Raw genomic sequence first — 19042 nt, forward strand, 5'->3', positions numbered from 1 at the left:
AGGCGTCTTCAAGTGGCCAAACTCGAGAGCACATTAGTCCCAACGCATTACGGGCTGTCAGAATAAAGTGTACTACAAACGAAAAATTGTCACGAAAAAGTCCTCAAGTAACAATCGGGCAAGGCGAGAAAATCAGAACGGCGCGCGAAGTAAGTATACGAACGGGCGCATGTTGCAACCTTGGCGCATTGCTGCTGTTTTAACGGCGGAGAAATGCCGTTATCCGCTCGTTACCAAGCGTCCGAGAGCGGCTTCTGCAGATCTCGCAAGGAAGCCCGCTCTGAGCGAAGCCCCTCCAGCTTCCCAGATTGCGACACACCCTTGCCCCTGTCTTCCTCCACTTCTTAAGCCACTCTTTCCCCCTCACCCTCTCATTCCTTTGCCCTTTTCGAAGAAGCGACGAAAGATGGCGCCACAATACCGGCGCCTTCTTGGCGCCACCAGCGAATCGATATCGACTTATGCTCTTCTGCCCTAATTGCGTGCAGCGCTGCCTAAGCTGGCGCGTCAACTAGGGGCTCCCGGTTCTACGCAGTGTACTAACATGTGGGCAGAATAGCGCTCTGCAAGACGAACTTCCACGCTTCAAGTGAATTTGCATGTAGAATAAATATCGTCCCCGAATCCTCTAGCGTGGATGAACGACATGTTTAGCTCGAAACAAATATGTGGTGCCGTTTGAGGATGAGGCAGGAGTGGCACGTGTTCTATGTTCCGTCCATATCGCAATTAGACTGGACGCATCTGTAGCGCTGGCCGGACTGCCGGCAACTACTGAGACGGAATTGCACGCTGCGCCAGTGGAGGCCTGCCGACGTGAGGAGCGGATGTTCGGGTGCTTTCACATCGCGTATCTGGACTGAGGTTGTCGCCTGGTGTCTCTCCTTAATGCGCTTCCGTTTTGTTTCCCAAAACTCGTCATCGGTGGTGTATATAGAAAGAACTGAAGTTTGGATAGCAGGCTTTTCGCGCCGTCTGCTGCCTGAAGCAAGTACTGTGGGTTGGGCATGGCATGGAGATGGACAAATAATCACCATTCAAAGACATTCTCATGCGCATATTGTTGCCATGTATGGCATCCTTATCTTAAGTAGAGACACGCACGTGTAGACCTTTTTTGGTCAATTGTATTTCGGTATGCAAAGTACAGGATAAAAGAAAGATGCAATGGCCTCAGTTTTCAGGCCTGATATCCTTCGTCAATTGGTCAACCATCACAGATTGTTTCAGACCAGTTTTTGACATACAAATTTCTATTCTTGTCCCTGTTGTGTTTTTTTCTTTGTTCCTTCGGAATACCAGCATCGGACTTTCAGAACAATTATTGCTGTTTACTCACAAGAGTGCAGCAAAAAAGAAACAAATAAAATCATGATAGCCCCTGTTAGACAGCCAGGGCGACTCTCGATTCTTCGATTCTAAGTCCCCTGTCCAGTGGTAGCGGGCAAAAACTCTCAAATAATTATACGTTCTTTATTATTACAGTTCTTTTTGAGAATACGGAAACATCGCTTCAGTTGGGAGGTTGGCCCAACGCACCACTCCGAGGATGCACAACATATGTTGGGTGTCGTCACAGTAGCCACCCCTTGACAGAGTCACAGAGTGGATTATCCCCTGTTATTGTGCGGAGGGATGTTTTCAGAGTAAGATGAATTGTAGATGGCCCGCACACCGACCGTGAGACCATCGCTCCAGAGGTAGAAGTGTTTTAAAACTCCACGTGTGGGCAGCGGACCGCTGTTGAAACTTTGCCTCTCTCTTCCCTAGCAAAGCACTGCGTGGGGTCCGGTGCGATGAGGAGGGAAGCTGTTCTGGAGTTCAGGTTTCAGAAACCTCGTTTGGATCTTTGATCCAGATCGAAACAACCTCGCATGAGAGCACCCCGGACGCGGAGGCTTGCAATGTGAGCTGCCGATCCATTACTCCCAACGCGAATTTGATCCGGAAGGACGCTTTTTGGGTATTGGGCCCACGTTCAATAATCCTGAACAGGGCGGCCTGCAAGAGTAACCAAAGCTAGGCTAGCCGGACGATTTAACTTTGGTCGCGGGACATCGAAGGGGACCTCGTGTTCATTTATATTACTATTTTTTGTTACTGTAAGGATTTTGCTCGGTTTGGTTTGCCACTATATGTTGTGTTGTAGAACCCGAGGCCGTTTTCCCTCCAACCGACAAACCCCAGTTCACAGCGACGCCAATTTGACTCACGCTTTTCGAACGGTAATACCTCGGATGGCTTCACGCTGACTGCGGGCGACTTTTTTCATATATAAGCTCTACATGCAGACGGACGATTTTCCTACAGTCATAAAGGGTTTGCACTCTTTCGCTTACAAACACGGTTGTGTAGTTCACACTTAAGGCATTGGATTTTTTGTCAACAGTTCTGTCTTAATTTGGTTGCCTTAATAATGTCGGCTTTTTAAATCACTTTAGCTTCTTCTCTGCGATGTAAGTAAAAAAACACAATGTTTGCTACACGTTTCGATTCTGGGTTCGATTTCTTTCACCTTTGCTGTTTCTCTCACAGCTAGTAAAATTTATTTGCTTTTACGGAACCTACGGGTGCACCAAAGGTACCAACTTCTGGATGCAAACAAAATCGTCGTACTTGTCTCTGTTTAGATGTTGACAGTTTTTTGTGATTCTTCATACGGTAGTGTTGCACTTAAATTGTCACAAAAAGTAGTGGTATAAAACCCAAGCGGCACTGCGGTCCTGCCGTACAGGTCTCGCCTTCCTAGGGGCCACTTGGTGCGACTGGGTTTGTCTGTTTTCACACCTGTTGCTAAGACCATGGTGCTCAAGCCTCGCAAGAAGCTCATGATTAAGAGGATTGTGGTTACTGAGAGAAATCCCGTAAACTAAAAAAATAGTCATCATTGTAGTTAGTACGCATTCAGAGTTAAATATGGCTCTCTTAACTGGGCTAAGCATTCCTGACCAGGGTGAACATGCAAAAATGTCAGGGTAATAAGACAAGACTCCTGTACTAATTTCCACAGGGAATAAGTGGTAATTAAGTGTCTTTTATTTATACGACAGACCAGAAGCTAGGAGAAAAATATTCCGGGCACTGTGCTCGTAAACTTCCATGAATGGAGAAAACATGCCCAGGAATAGCATAACTTACTTTGAACAACGCAGAACTCGTTTGCGGAACCGGAATACATCACAATATAAGTGTAAGCAATTTTTTTTTAGATTTTGGACCCCTAATATTAACGATATAATGCCTGAACACAGAAGTTGAAGTATAACTTACTCGATTTTTAACGAACCCCACACGTTACGGTACCCATTTTTAATGCGTAGAATTTATTGCCGGGTAACCCCCCCCCCCCCCTCCCTCCATCCAGGGCCGTGTAACGCCCTGCATTTCCACAAAAATTCAGATTTCGCGGAAGTGTCACTTTTAACCGCTGTAATGGCGTAAATGATATTGGTCGGACAGCCTAATAGCACATGTCGATTCGTGTCCAATTGAAGCGTCCCAATTCACATGCCGGACGGATCTACAAACGCTTGACCGGATTGGATTTAAGTGTTCTCAACGACGTATATGACAAAGGGCAGGGGATCGAATTGAAAAAAAAAGCGCAACCCGAATTCCAAAATTTCACGGAAAGGGAGAACGTGTTTACGGTAAGTGCTTACATAAACATGTTACTCAAATGTAACGTCCTTTACATGTTTTCCTGTTTCAAACCCATTCCGACGAAGGGAGGAACGCATGCTGCCAGTCTGCTGGTCACGCGCTAGAGTTGGTCACTGCCAAGGATAAAAAAAATTTGAGCGGGGCGTTAACTTTCCGTACATGCGCGCGCAGACACGCGCGCAGTCTGTCAAACTTGGGGGCTGCTTAGCGGCGAGCCACTGCAAGTTGGGATGACATCGGGGCAGGCGCTCCCAGTCGGTTCACTCACCGTGAGCCTTTTTTCGGGGTTCACCTCTATCATGCCCCTCAACAGGTCTTGGCACTCGGGTGGCACAAAGTGTGGAATGTGGAACACCCCTCGCTTCACCTTCTCCAGGAGCTGGCGCAAATTGTCGTCGTCAAATGGTAAGGCACCCTGTGTGGGAGGGGAGGACACACGCACGCAACATGAGAGCCCGTGTCGGAACATTCATTCACTCGTATAATTTTTATATATTCACACTATCAAGATATGTTTTTCCCGTGCAATTAAATTATGTACGGTGCAGGTATTTTCGGCAAAGTGGTATTTACGACAGACTGCCTGCTGGCGGATGTCACCGGTGCGAATTTCAAACCAACACCCATTCAATCCAGACATTCATTGCCTACTGCACATACGTACATGCGTACATACATACATACACAAACACATAGATACATATGTGCATAATTGCACACGAACGTACATACGTCCATAAATACATACATACATACATACATACATACATACATACATACATACATACATACATACATACATACATACATACATGCATACATGCATACATACATACATACATACATACATACATACATACATACATACATACATACATACATACATACATACATACATACATACATACATACATACATACATACAGGCATACGTACGTACGTACATACGTACATCAACTTACACCTACTGCAATTAAAAACGCGTTTCATCGTCCCGCAGTGGTGCGACGCTTGCATCTTAAGCCAGCCGGTCAATATACGTATCGGAACCCAAATTCGGGTTTATTTTGTCATTAACTTTCAATGTTGCTAGGACGACGTTTCAAGAATCATGTCATCACATCTGAGGCCACAACAACTGGCGCCCTAAAGCCTTTTTACAAATAATTAGTACGTGCTGAATATTGAGAAAAAGGACTTCAATACGAGTGTGTCAGACTGGAGAACTTTCCACTTACCACTAGTAAAGCATAAAGAATAACCCCACAACTCCAAACATCCGCTCTTCGGCCATCGTATTTTTCACCCTGCGAAAAAACATAAGACCGAGAAATGTTATGAAACAGCTACAGCGTTGGGACAGCGGAAAGGCAGTTTGCTAATAATCATATTTAAGAGCCTTTATGCGGTAGATCTAATGCAGACAAGAATTGTTTTGTTGAACATGGCTGTAATGGGGGAGTAAAAGAAAACGATTATATGAGGGCAGGGGACTGTTATCGACTTTGTAGGTGATACTATGGAATGTCGGCTGAGCAAGTTTCAATTTTCAGTTATCAGAGAGGCGTTCCACGCTCTATAAAGTTCAAGCACAGCCGTTTAAAACCATGCATTTTAAGCGCTGGCTTTTGAATGATTACTTTGGAACGGTATACAATGCTTCAAATTTTTGTAAGTTTCCCGATGCTCCGCGGTTAATTTCTGGATGCGTCTTCGTTTATTTACACAATCGGAACGCTCTGTTTATGGGCAGTGATTTTGTCTACACAAACGAAAACAACACGGCTAAAGTTGCGCGTTTAGCAATCGCGAGACCAAGAAAGACCAACTCTAATCACAATGATGGTATCAAAATGTTTGTAGACCTTACTAAGGATGGGCGACTGAACACTACAACTTCAGGCTTCAAAGGCAAAAAACGTGAAGTCAATTTTGCGAGAGATGACAAAGTATAGGTGTCTTTTCGAGAAAGAAAAGGCAGCGTGAACCCTTTCTTATGTGAACCCGTAAGAAAAAAGAGGTGACTGCAGAGGGTTGGGGAAAATTTATTCTTACGCCTCAAAATAAATATCTGTACTCAAAGGCCGTAAAACAGGAACACTGTACACAACTTACAATAACTTGCTCAGGTAGCGATTAATTTAGAAAACGACTGCATGTTTTTTTTTTCATATAACTATGTATCAAATATTTCCCTGGGACGAAAATGGTGTGGATATATTAAAACAAGAAGTACGGCTCTATAGTCAGCCACATGCCGCGAACTGCGGTGCATTTTTTTTTATATCGCTTGTGTTTATCGTTTAGACATCTGCTAGATCTATATTCGACGTGAGCTTAATCCTTCATTTTTTATCTGCAAGAATAAGGAATGCTGTGCAGGAAGGGAAGGATTCACACCAAAGAAAGCAAATAAAGAAACGGTTCCTTTCCTGCAAGCGCAGCATTCGATCTTTTTTATGTGTGTTTGTGTGCGCATGCAAGCAATTAAAATATACTACAAGAGGCTGAAGTGAGTCTTACCCGTATGACCTCTGGACAGGCATAGTGTGGTGATCCGCAGGAGGTTTCCAGCATGGACCCTTCCATTTGTAGCGATGCCATGCCGAAATCCGCTATCCTAATGTTGTTTTTTTCATCCAACAGCAGGTTCTCTGGTTTGAGGTCTCTGTGGCTGGAGACGGAAAATAGTAGCGGTAATATGCACCTTGTTCCATGGAATCAACAAAGGTATGGAGCAAGTAGATAATGACTTCCAGGCATGTGTAGGTATGACAGATTATACGCTAACTTCTAAGAATAAGCAGTCCGAAACGCCTACAAATGTTTTCCTTGTTATAAATTACCAATTCCAAAAAATAACTTGCTCATTTACAAACCAAAATGCTATGCTGTATAGTTCAGGGGAGGTTAGTGCGTACAAAAGGTTCAGTTTCATTGTTTAAGCTCACTTAGCAAGCCTCCTATATTGCCCGCTACGATCCTAAGCACCCAGGAAAGTTATATGTAGCTTGCAATTCTTGAAAAACCGGTATAAAGCGTCAGGTAGCGTATTTATGTAATTCTGTGATTGAACAAACCTTCATTAAGCCATACTCGCTTTTGTATGTTAATGAATTGTTTTTTTGGAACTTGTATTTCATAGTGATATAGTAAAAAATTCACTTATTCAACACAATCAATAGCGCCCACAGATACTGCCCAAAGAGGCTAACTTCTCTGACGTACTTTCAGCCCACCATTTGCGCGCTAAGTTCTTGGCGGGGCGGGAGCGCCAATGATTCGAAGTTTGCATTGAGGTTTGCATTGAGACTGTCATAACATAATTAAGGGCACAATCGTCCCGTATAGTCGAGCGATGTTCCAGAAGGACACTACATGATGGCTGCCTTTACGAAAAAGTCGGTAGTTAGTAACTCTCCAAGGCGCCTCTATAGTGGCGTTGGTTGCACAGAAACACCGCTCTGAGTGCTTAAGTGCACTCATAGCGCAAGGTGGGAGTATCTAACCCACCCTCGGAAGCAGATGAGCCTGAGTTCCAATACTCCTCGGACTTCTGAATGGAGAAAACATTTTGAGTTCTCAGATTTGTGCTGGGCACGGATGCGCAGTGATACCATCAATGAATACGTGGTGATGGATACTGTACCCCGAAAACACAGTGACAGACATACGAGGAGAAAAAGAAAGCCTTCGTGAGAATCAGCATCATCATCAACAACCTTCTCAGGCCGACTGCAGGGCGAAGGCCTAATTGACCTCCAACCGCTCCTGTCCTACGCTGATAGAGTCCACAGTTTACCCCCGAATTGATTTGTTTCATCCCTCTATCGTGTTAGTGGCCTTCCCCTTTTTCTAGACCCATCTCTTGGTATCCATTCTGTTATCCTAATTGTCCACTGGTTGTCGGTTCGTCTCACTACTATGCCAGCCCAAGTCCGTTTCTTTTTGTGTACTTGAACTGTAATATCTATTCGAGTTTGTTCTCTGACCCAGGAAGCTCGTTTCCTGTCCGCAAGTCTTACTCCTATCATTATTTGTTCTATGGCCCGTTCAGCCGATCTAAGTATGCTTTCCAGTTGTTTAGTAAGGCGCGAAGTTTCGGCTGAGTATGTCATCACCGGCAGTATGCAATAGTTGTATAGTTTTCTTTTGAGTGATAAAGGTAGCTTACTTTTTATTATTGGGGAGTGCTTGCCGGGTGCTCTCGAGTCGATGCCTATTTTGCGCCGGATTTCTCTCTCGTAATTGGAGTCAGCCCTAACCATCTGTCCGAGGTAATCATATTATTTTACTACTTCTGGCGTTTCGTTTCCTAAGCTGAAGAGGGCGCTTTCTTTCGGCGTGCTTATTCTTCATTAATTTAGATTTATTCATATTTATTTTTAGACCCATGGCCGTTCTTTCTGTTTGTAGTCCTTCAAGCATTTTTCCAAGTGTTCTGCAGTTTTACTCAGCAAGACTATGTCGTCTGGAAACCGCAAATGACTCAAGTATTCTCCGTTTATCCTTAATGCTGTCTTTTCCTAGTCAAGCTTTTTGAATACCAGTCCAGAGATTCTGTGAACAGCTTCGGCGAGATGGTATCTCTCTGTGTTACTCCGTTTTGGATTGGGAATTTATCGCTTTGCTTGTGAAGCGTTATCCTGTCCGTACATCCCTTATATATGCCGCCTAGAAGACTTGTGTAGGTGTCTTCCATTCCCTGGTCTTTTAAAGGAGCCATGAGGACAAAACACAAGTTCGGTTCATTCGAAAGATTGCCTCGATAGAATCATACTCAGACCACCGTTAACGCACACTTCGCTCAAATAAGCTACAAAACTAGGACAAAACGGAATGGCTATGCGACCCACAAGCTCATTTCCCGCAACAGAACCTATGATGTCACATGAGCTCAGCTGTGCGATTGGCTGAAGGCGGAAAAAGTAAATGAAAATTAGGCACGGCTTATAGGCTTTACGAACGAACTATTTGCGCTTAAGTGTAATGCATATTCATTTTACAGCACTAAGAATGGTGCGGAAAAACAATGAAAGTTACAAAAACGCACGTAAGCACAGAACTACCGATGCGCACTGCTGTTGGTAGTGGGCGCACTATGCTTGTTTTAGCTGCACAGCACTCTGCCGCTTTGAAGTTGTTTTAAAGGACACTGGCCGATTGGCGTAAGCGGCGTTGTCTTACGGGGTCCTGTTTGTCGAGGATACCCCACTTTTCATGAGACGATCACTTTTTACAGTAACAAAAACAAGCCAAGTACAAATCGATCAAAAACACAGCAACGGCGGACAACGGTTCGTGGATGACTATAGCAGCGCCATCTGGGAGGACTGACGGACAGCAAGGCCGCAAACCCGAATGCCGCAGTGGAAGTTCGCTTGAATACACGCGCTTCTGACGTCATTTGTGACTACGAAAATTTAGGATTTACCAGAAAATCAAAATTTTAACCTAAATTGATCAATTTCTCAGTGAATACGGCATCATTTGCTGTCGGACAAGCGCTGGGGGCGCTATGAAACGCGAAATCTTTCGAATAAAACAAACTTGTATTCTGTCTTCATGGCTCCTTTAAAGCTTCCAGCATAGCTGCGGTGTGCACTGAGTGAAACGCTCTCTCATAGTGTATGAATGCCATGTAAAGAGGTTCAGTGTATTCTGCGGATTTTTCATCACTCTGTAATACTAATAAAAAAAGGCTGTTTATAACTTCTTGACCCCATGCGGCCTTGCTCATGCGAAGCGTTCGGAGACAGTTTCCACAAGTTGTGTGCTGGGGTTGAGCGACGAGTAGCTAAGGAATGAGATTACTGCTATGCAAAACCGTCGGTGATTTGCGGAAGTGCTCAACATTCGGATTATCCTGAAACTCGTGACATGAAGGTTGTATAAATGCTACAGTGTAAACAAACCCTTGTGCTTGGTTTCCGGCAGCTTAGAAGCTGTGTTGTTGTTTTTAACCGAGCAGATTGTACTCACTTATCAGACTTGACTTAACAGACTTGACGTTATGGAAATACCTGATCATATTACCTCACCCAAGAAGTGATAAGGTAAGCTCAAAGGTCTATTATAGAAAGAGAGCATCGATTTTATAGTGCGGTTGCACCTAGGCTCTACTTGAAGGGCATCGTTTTGCTGTTAATTGTTTAATTTAATACAGCTTTTGTGGTGAAATGAACCAGTGCGCTTACTTGTTCCGTCTTGTTCATGCTTGAACGAACAGTTCACTGATAACGCTACTCACCATATCGAATGGCTGTGGCAGAAATCCAGAGCAGAGATAATTTGCCGGAAAAACCTCCGTGCTTCTTTTGGCGTTAGGCGACCCTTCTTGACCAGGTAATCGAAGAGCTCCCCACCGGACACATGTTCCAGAATGAGATACCTGCGTAGAGTACAGCAATTTGCAGTCTCAAAAAGCGCACCACTTTTTCCCTGCACGCGATTTCACCCCGCACTTATATTTACGTCATTGCTGTATCGAGCATTTTCCCTAGTCAGTCACCGGATACAGCAGTGCAACTGTGCCCCCCGGCATCAAGTGCAAAACTGTACGCGTCTGCCAAGTGGACCGATGGCTTGCGGAGTTGGAAAACAATCTACAGCACCTTTGTTATATATGTATAACTTTGTGTTTACACGGGTGAGGTATAGACGCTTGGTTCATGAAGTGTTTCAGGTTCAATCTGGTTGTTAGGTGATTTAATGGTAATTAAAAAACGGCACAAAAGTCCTGGACGACGAAAATCAATTAATTCGGGTGCAGTTATTTCAATGTAGCAGCTTTCTCGTAGCCTTTATTATTTTCGCTGTGTTAATTTCAAGCATCTCACCAGCTCAACGTTGTCAAAAAATCTTCAAATAATCAATTATATTAACTTTTCTTCCATCCTTAGTTCCATATTGCATTAATTAAAAACAACGATGCTAGGCTTTAATAAATCCAATTCTTTTGGATATAAAAGGAGAAGAAAAGTACACGTGAAGGAACAGCCTGTGCCAAGGAGGAAATTAAATGAAATGTATCATAAACAATATTTTTGCTGAGTTCGCTTCATTTCCTGACAATAAGCTGGCGAGAGAGGTCGTCCTAACAATCTCTCCCGACACCGTCTTTCCTCCCCGCCGCACAAGCTGTCGCCGCATCGCTTAATTTCGTTCTATACCGGCGTCTCGACTGCGGCCAGCGGCCCCCGCCTCCTGTCGCTTCACCGTCGGGAATAGTTTCACGCCAGGCAGGACAGCGTCCGGCTTGGACGCGACAGATAATGAAACGAACCAAGCACGCCGCCATACATTCTTCCGGCTCGCTGAGCCGCGCAGCCCCGGGTCGCCTGCTCGGCTCCGAGATGGGAGGACGCCACGTATAGGGTGCCATATCGGTATTGCACTTCCTTGGGATGTTCGAGACCTGCTCGCATGTGGACCAGTCATTCGCGCACCATCCCGAACCTGTCTGCGGTTCCTTCCTGTTAACTTTTAGGGCGCAGCCCTTTGGCGGCCGTCTCTAGGCTTAGCCGCGTCGTCGTCGTAACCCTTTGAACGATGGCAGGACCGAATAGTAAAAGAAAGCAAAGGAGGAGAGGGTCGCGAATTGTGAGGCAAGGGCGGTTCGCCGTGGCGGTGCGAGCGCCCTCCGAAAGTGTGCGTTAAAGCAGGGAGGCAGTATGCTGTAAGGAGGACAGCGTCGCGAAATTGTGAGGGGAACGTGGTTCGCCGTGGCGGCGCCAGCGCTCTCGAGACCCTCGTCTGCGCGACGCTGGCGAAAACGTGAGGAGGGCGTGCGCGTGGTTATGGTGTGCTTTCTCTGCCTAAGACGCGGGCCGCGGTCCCTTCCTCAGAAGCACTTCGCGCTGCTGACGCAGAGGCTCATCATCGCTACCGTCGAGAGAGGCCATGAGTGAGTGCTGACTCAGCGCACTGCTTCTGCGCCAAAATATCGCATTAGGGAGTATCGTAATCGCCCGACAATTTTTTATCCAACACACCGCTTGAAGCGAATAAGCGGTTTTTATACCACGTCGGAGCTTTAAAACTTGGTCGGAGAGGGCTCTTCTAGAGGAACATCAAAATTTTGGACGGGAACTTGAGTCTTCGATTAAGACAAAATTAAAATACAGTATGAGAGGTAACTAACAACTAGTAACTAACAACTAGGTAACTAATAACTAGTAACCATAGCTGGCAGCGACTATTTTAGGTCCCTGCAAGTAATCACAAAGCGGCACAATTTGAAAAAAAAAAAAGTTCATTTGTGGTCATATTGTTGCTAGAAACAATCCTGCGATGCGATTTTGTCTCAAAATGTCTCCAACAATGATATCATGGGGAGACAGAACAACCAGTTTGTCAGCGTAGAAGTATCTAGCACGATGCATTATAGTTCCGGTCTGAGTAGAGCAGATAACATCAGCGAAAAGAACACCTCCATATAAGACAACGCAGACGGTAATATCTATTTGCAACTTAGTTTTCATGCCTGGCTTAAAAACATGGCGCAACATTGCTGCTCTGGATATCTTGAAGGAGGTCGTTAATGCTTGCTTTAGTCATTTCCAACACCGCCGTGTAATGACGACTGCAATATTTTCTCTGGTGTGTAGCAGACTGCGTTGGTAGGCTTTTAGAGGTGAATCTAACCCTTGACAAGAACAGTGCTGGTTCCTGGGTGTTGGTTAACTATATGACTGATTAGTCACAGCGAAAAACAAATCGCGTTATGGTTTACACTGTGACTATTCAATCGTATACGAACCAGGAATGTTTTGTCAAGGGTTACATGCACCTCGAAACGTCTACCAACGCAATGTACGACACACTAGAGAGAAGATTGCAGTAGTCATTACCCGGGGGCTTAAGAGAAGAATGAAAGCAAACACCAACGGTCTCCTTCAAGATATCCCGTAAACGGCGATCAGATTGTCGTTTCAAGGAAACAAAACGGCCCTCATTTCGCGCTTTTTTTTCTCACTTCCTTTCTCGGTTCACAAGGAAGACAGACCAACTGTTTCCAAATTCATTCCTCCGGTTTCAATTTGCCGTCCCGCTTCAATTTCTCACACGCGCCAAGCGCAGAACACAGTCCCGTCGGGACGTGAGGAAGCAAACAGGTGCAAATGTGTTTGCTCAAGGCACGTCCGCAAATACGCCCTCGAGCGGTACACGAAAGACAGCACGGAGAGCCGCGTACTTACAGGTATTTCTTATTCTCGTACACATCGTAGAGGCCGAGCACGTGGGGATGTTCAATCAGTTTCATAATAGCTATTTCTCTTTCAACCTGAAAATAATAAAAAAAAAGAAGAATGCGGCAAGCAAAAAGGCGGTTCGCCACTGGCACGGGGCCAATGGCCAGAGTAGACTCGAAGAAACCGCTCCGACAAGAAAGAAATAAGCGTCCATTTATTTTCTGGACGAACTGGCAAGAACATAATAATATGGCAGGCTATGGGCGTGTTCATGCACAAGCAAACCGACACACACAATTTTCTCCTCAATAATCTGTAACGAACTTGAAAGGCCGATGACACGTGGTAGTTCCATTAGATTAAAAAAATCGTGATGCCTTTCTTTATGCTGGAAAGTGATGGGTCCACTAATTAAACCAGGATCGGACTCATAGTCACCTCCTGAAGAGAGGAAGGTCATTTTACCTTTCTGCCTACTGATAATTCACTGCACATATAGAAAAGTGAATAGCAAACTTTTTTTTTCATCCCTAAAGGTTTAACCACCATCGCACAATTAACCCATTCATCCTGTTAAGCACGCAGTTAGAAAGGAGTGCGCAATGATCACGAACGGGTCGATGCAAGTTGGCCTAAGCAAGTGCAACAATCACTAGCTGTAATTTTCATCAGCATTATTTGACAACGCTGGAGATTGTGACAACGATAAGAGGTCGCGGCTTGGGTAAGTACGATCACACGGACATTTCTTTTTCTCGCCAGTTGCCAAGCATACATGGTATTCGATGATTAACAACAAAAAAAAAAGCAATGAAGCTTTGTCTGCAAGGCTTACCTTTTGAAGAACAGATTCGCTAAGTTTCTCGCGATTGATGATCTTCACAGCCACTTTCCTTCCAGCGACGCAGTGGATCCCCATTTTCACGAGCCCTGCGTGGAGCAAAGAGGCAGCATATGTAGGCGTGCTGACCAAAATATTAGCGATACCAGACTTCAGATGACAAATTGCGATAGTTTTTGCAAAGAAACGCTATCGGTCTATAGCAATGGGAGCTTTGCGTAAGATACAGAGCAGCTATCAGAATAATACTCAGGTTCATACCCTGCTTATGTTAGGAAGTCCGAACGTTGTCCGAATGTAATAAACATTATAAAGTTGGTGCAATCAAGTTGGTCATTACAAACTTTGTCTATGCTACTCTTTTCAGTGACGCTGGCGAGAGAAATTGGATAACCCTGCAGTGAATTTCAATTCGACTGCTCTGGGATAGCACGCGGCAGTGCGCCGTCACAGTATACAGCGGAAATTTATAACGCCTTGCCCCCAAGCAGCCTATATCCAAATATACAGAATATTTATGGAGTGGAGCCTACGGGTTTATGTTCCTGATCTCTTACGGATACAACGCTTACGGATACGGATACGGATACACGTTACGGATACAACGCTTAACCGTACAGTTTAACCGTACAGTTACGGTAAGTGCGCAGAACAGCAAGGGCTCTAGTCCTTGCTGTTCGGTGCTGTAAGCGTTTGTCATGTACAGTCGCCTACAGGCTTAGCTGGAGCAACGATTTACCCCTTCATCGTCTCCTCCTCCTTTGGTGTAAAGTAATTTAATCACAACTGCTGCACTTATTTCAAGTTTAAGGGGGCTCTTAAATCCTTCACATTCGTTTGAACAGTTTTTTTAAAGGAAATTTTGAGATATTCCACACTAAAATCATGTCTGATGCTCCAACTAAGCCTGAGGAGGACTGTACAGCCAACATGCTCATCTGGTTCTTAGCGAATTAGCAAGCTGTTTCTGATGCTGAAAATAAACAACAAATGGTTATAAGCTGCCGAAAACGGTACGTCGTGTGACTGGTTTGTCTAGCTGGGCACGAAAAGTAACATTCTTTTGCGCCCAATATATCCCGGTGTGCAGCAGGAAAGACTCACGCGAATACATCTGCAGTGAACAGGACATCACGGAAGTTGGAACATCAATTTCGCTACCGTCGCCTGTTCAACTAGCGGCAAAATACGGCGTTTTTGTGGCTCGCATGTGGCAATACGAGTATTTCGGGCTCCAGCAAACCACGAGGCAGTAGCGAAAAAAGAAAAAAAGCAGTCCAAAGGGTTTGCGATTCGTAGGCATGGTGTAACAGCCGCAGCGGTTTTAGAAATGGGCGTGTTTTGTGGCATATAAGAACGGGTGGCGAGATAAATAAATTTGGGAGAGGAGTGGATGGGCTGGAGTGGAGCGGGGGTTTGTTTTATTTGCGTGTGTGTGCCTGTGTTGGAGTTGGGGGTGAAAAACAGGATCTTGTGTGGAGATATAAACAGCTAGTCAGAAGCCCTTGGTGACCGCAACCCGTTGTTGCTACCGCATTTATAACCTTTAAAAATGGGTCCTGTGGGCATAAATAAGGTGCCTTCCATTTATATTGGTGATTGGGCATTAATATATTCAATGTATGTTAGCGTTTTCTTGTAAAATGTAAACGTTTACAAGACCATGTAAACATTTTCCTTTACATTCTCATGTAAGATGCAAAGAAACTGTAAACGTATGTAAACATTATGTAAGATGCAAAGAAACTGTAAACGTATGTAAACGCCTCCGTCTGTATAAACATTTTGCGTGTTGTTTTAATGAAAAACTATATAGCCGGACATTGATACAGATTGGTGCTACTGTAAAGTACGCGAAAAAGACTTTTTAGATGCGACTGCATCTCATTCACTCGCCTTGTCCCTCCATACGGCGTTGCTGCTGTCCGTCCACACCCCTCCCCCATTCTCCTCGCCGTGCGAGCTGCGCTCTCCGCCGCTCATCCCCTCTCCTCTCCGATAGCGAACACTCTCTCGCTAGGGGCATTGGATTGGATTCGATTGGGTTGGCTTGGCTTGGCTTGGCTTGGATTGGATTTGGATTGGATTGGATTAAAGTGGATTGTGTTGCGTCATAGCCGCGCCACGTTGCGTCATAGCCGCGGTCGTTCCAGCACCGGCGTTCCGATTTCCATCGATGCGTTGAATGGAGCCTAACAATTATGCTATCGCCCGCGCAACCGTAACAAGCACCGATCACTGTGATAACAGGAATGCTAGCACCACTGAAGACAAGGCTGCGAAGCGGCGTGAACGTGATGCTGAACGCAAACGATTGAAGCGAGCAGCCGATTCCTAACTTCGTAAACGTGATACCGAACGTAAACGGTTGAAGCGAGCAGCCGATGCTGAACTTCGTAACTTCGTCAACGTTACGCCGCGTGTTAAATAAAGAATACATCATACACGTTCCTCACACGTTTTACGCAATTAGAGAATCAACCCAACGGAAACACCAAGTGAACCCCCAAGATGCGTCGCATCTCCACAGGGTTCCCCTCGCGGGGAAGTGGGGTAATTTTTTTCAAGCGAAAGCTTTTTTAGTTGGACCGATAGCGTTCTGTAAAAAAACTACTGCATATATCCGTAGACTGGTTGGTCGACCAGAAAGCTGTTATAAGATCTCCGGACACACGGCGCGTGCGTGAAACCCGGCTTCCATGGTGTCAACACGATTACTTGAAGATCGCGAAAAAGGAGCGCTCCTAGATAAGACAATAAACGCATCGATCATGAAAAAAGGAGCCCAGTAGGAGGCAGAACCGGGCTAATAATAATGATGATGAATATACCTTTATTTCATAAACCATGTATCGGTATACATTTAGATCGCCCGTAGATGCGTTTACTCAGCGCGCAAAAAATCGTCGCGTGGGCTTCTTCCTCCTTTGCGATTTGGGTCTTTGAAGGTGTTTGGCGATCGATTGGACGCACATTCAGTGAAGCTTGGGCGCATTTTTTGTCTTCGCGCTCCTCTCAAGTTTCTTTGCGAAGGGATGGTAATTTTTTTATTCATCTCGGCGCTCTACCCTCCCGCACTGCATACTTGAACTGCTGGGTTTGTTTTCTCTGCACACTACGTGAAGGCCCAAAGAGCACACTCGACGTTCTCTGTAGCACGTGCAAAGGAGCCACCGCATGTCGATAGCGGGAATATTTGAAAATTTGCTTGTAAGGTTCTGCGACCCGTACATCGACCCGTCGCTCTCCTCTCCCACGGACGGAAAGGATTTCCTTGTTATAGGGAATTTAGTAGCTGCCATCCTTACTTACGCGTACGATAATCCCGTGGTTCAGCTTCACCGCAATACACTCTACTGACCACTCCATGCAGCTAACATAGGCGAATAACAATGTCGAGCATACGATACGACTCAAAAGTTGGGTCTGCGCAGTGGCATTGCGCAATGCAAGTGTGACCGTCACCATTGCCCAAGTGCTACTGCGCAGATCACATTCTTGAGTCAGATGGTGCGCACCTTGTGATTCGCCGAATTGGCTTATTCGCTGCCTGGACTGGTTACTCGAATGCACTGAGGGGAACCTAAACCGCGTGATTGCCTCGTGAGTGTGATCACTTAAAGGGACCCTGCAACACTTTCGATAAGCGCCTTCACTCATTCCTGTGCGTTTGGAACCCCTAAGAAAGCTATAGGTATCGCCAGCACGGAGCGTCACTGCGTGATTTGCTAGTCACACCAGATACGCCTTCCATTTCTGCTTTGTTTTTGTCGCTTTTTTTGTTTAAAGCTGCTATCGAAAAGCGTTCTTGCTGCAACTGAAGTAAAACCGGCCAACAGCCGCCACATGGCCTTAGGTGACGTAACTCGAGCCGTCGAAGAATGTCAAGACCGAAAAAGGGAGCAAAATCTTTTGAGCGAATTTACAAGTTACCTAATGACCATAAAGAAGTAATTTTTGGCTGAAATATTTTGTGACCCCCTAATCTAAGCACCGGGGGTGTTAGATGACTACGTTCTGCAAGCATTTAAGATTTCAAAAAAAGTTGAAAAAAGTGTTGCAGGGTCCCTTTAAATATGAAAACCTCATTAAAAGAAACGTGAACTCTTTCTTCTCGCGAAATTAAAAGTTCAGAGCAACTCTGACAATTTAAAGAAAAGGTACGTGAAGAGCGTTCCTAGTTCAACTCAAAATAAAACATCTGGGAAAGCCCGTACTTAATTTACATTCCACGAAAAGCATTTGATTCTGGGGTATAGGGATTGCGAAGCCAGGTAGCTAAAATGTTTTTGATGCGTACGGCTTCTGTCAAATGCGTTCAACCCATTAAGAGGCCCCATAATCTTTGATAGCAGAATTGAGAAGTCCAACGTTAAAAATATCGGCAGGCAAGGATAAACGGCCCCTTTTATTAAATTTAAAGTCGCTTTATAAGGCATGCCTAGGAGCCTAGAACTCCAGAAAGCAGGGACACGAATAAAGCATGAACTATTCAACCACTTGGAGACTCGCGGATGAAGTCCCCTCTTTTAGTGATTCAGCAAATAACGAGCAGTATATGGTCGAAGACTTACTTAAAAATTTGCTATTAAGAAAACTGCGAAGAAGTTTTTAGGGGGACGCCCCAACAGACGACCAGTGAATCAGCGGTTTTGTGCAGGGAATGCAGAGTTAAAATACGTACGTAAAAATAATTACGTTGCCATAGTACAGTCAGTGCCGTTTCGAACCATGAGAAGTAAATATGACTTGGAATGAGTACAAGAAGATATAGTAATTCAGAAAAGGGAGCATGCAAACGGTCGTAGCGTATCTGTCGGACTGAGACGATACCTATACAAGCTACAACCAATGCGCACTTCGCGCGTCCTCATAGGGCGTATACATTAAACAATAGATGCAATGGAGAACATTTTGCCCTTTACAATGAACATTTCTATACGCAAAGATTACGTGCTCTCGTGCTCACGCACAGGAATGGCATTCGTTGTCTTACTAAGCGCGTGAAATAAAACGTAGGTCATAAAGACTCATGACATGAAGGTGATGGGCGTCGCGCTTTGGAGTAGGAAGCCGGCATCTTGAATCCGGGAAAAGACTTGCGTGAGAGACATCATCGATACGCCGTGTGACGAGGCAGACAACACACGCGCCCCATTAGTAACCGTGGCCACGGAAAAGCTGGGATAAAAAAGTGATAGAAGGATGAAAGCAGGGTGCCAGATAGCTAGTTTCTAGGCTGATGCAAGATGCAAGGATTTAGGTGCTTGGAGAAGCCATAATTCCGCAGCGTGGAACAAAAATATGCTGCTGCTATTGATAATTGTAATAAGGTGTCATTCTG

At 45.1% G+C, this 19042-nt stretch overlaps 1 protein-coding gene across 2 annotated transcripts in view; it reads right to left on the reverse strand.

The window, feature by feature from the left end:
- Nucleotides 1-19042, reverse strand: part of LOC144177799 (serine/threonine-protein kinase BRSK2-like) — a 117587-nt gene that overhangs the window by 32635 nt on the left and 65910 nt on the right. For both annotated transcript variants that reach the window (XM_077705371.1, XM_077705370.1), the window contains exons 2-7: nt 13693-13787; nt 12864-12949; nt 9914-10054; nt 6187-6337; nt 4902-4970; nt 3932-4078 (exon numbers count right to left, since the gene is read on the reverse strand). In XM_077705371.1, the coding sequence (XP_077561497.1) occupies nt 3932-4078; nt 4902-4970; nt 6187-6337; nt 9914-10054; nt 12864-12949; nt 13693-13787 (689 nt within the window). The remainder of the gene's footprint in view (nt 1-3931; nt 4079-4901; nt 4971-6186; nt 6338-9913; nt 10055-12863; nt 12950-13692; nt 13788-19042) is intronic.

This window comes from Haemaphysalis longicornis, unplaced genomic scaffold (genome assembly GCF_048455015.1).
Source record: "Haemaphysalis longicornis isolate Haplotype H1 unplaced genomic scaffold, Haemaphysalis longicornis Haplotype H1 scaffold_31, whole genome shotgun sequence".
Lineage (NCBI taxonomy): Eukaryota > Metazoa > Arthropoda > Arachnida > Ixodida > Ixodidae > Haemaphysalis > Haemaphysalis longicornis.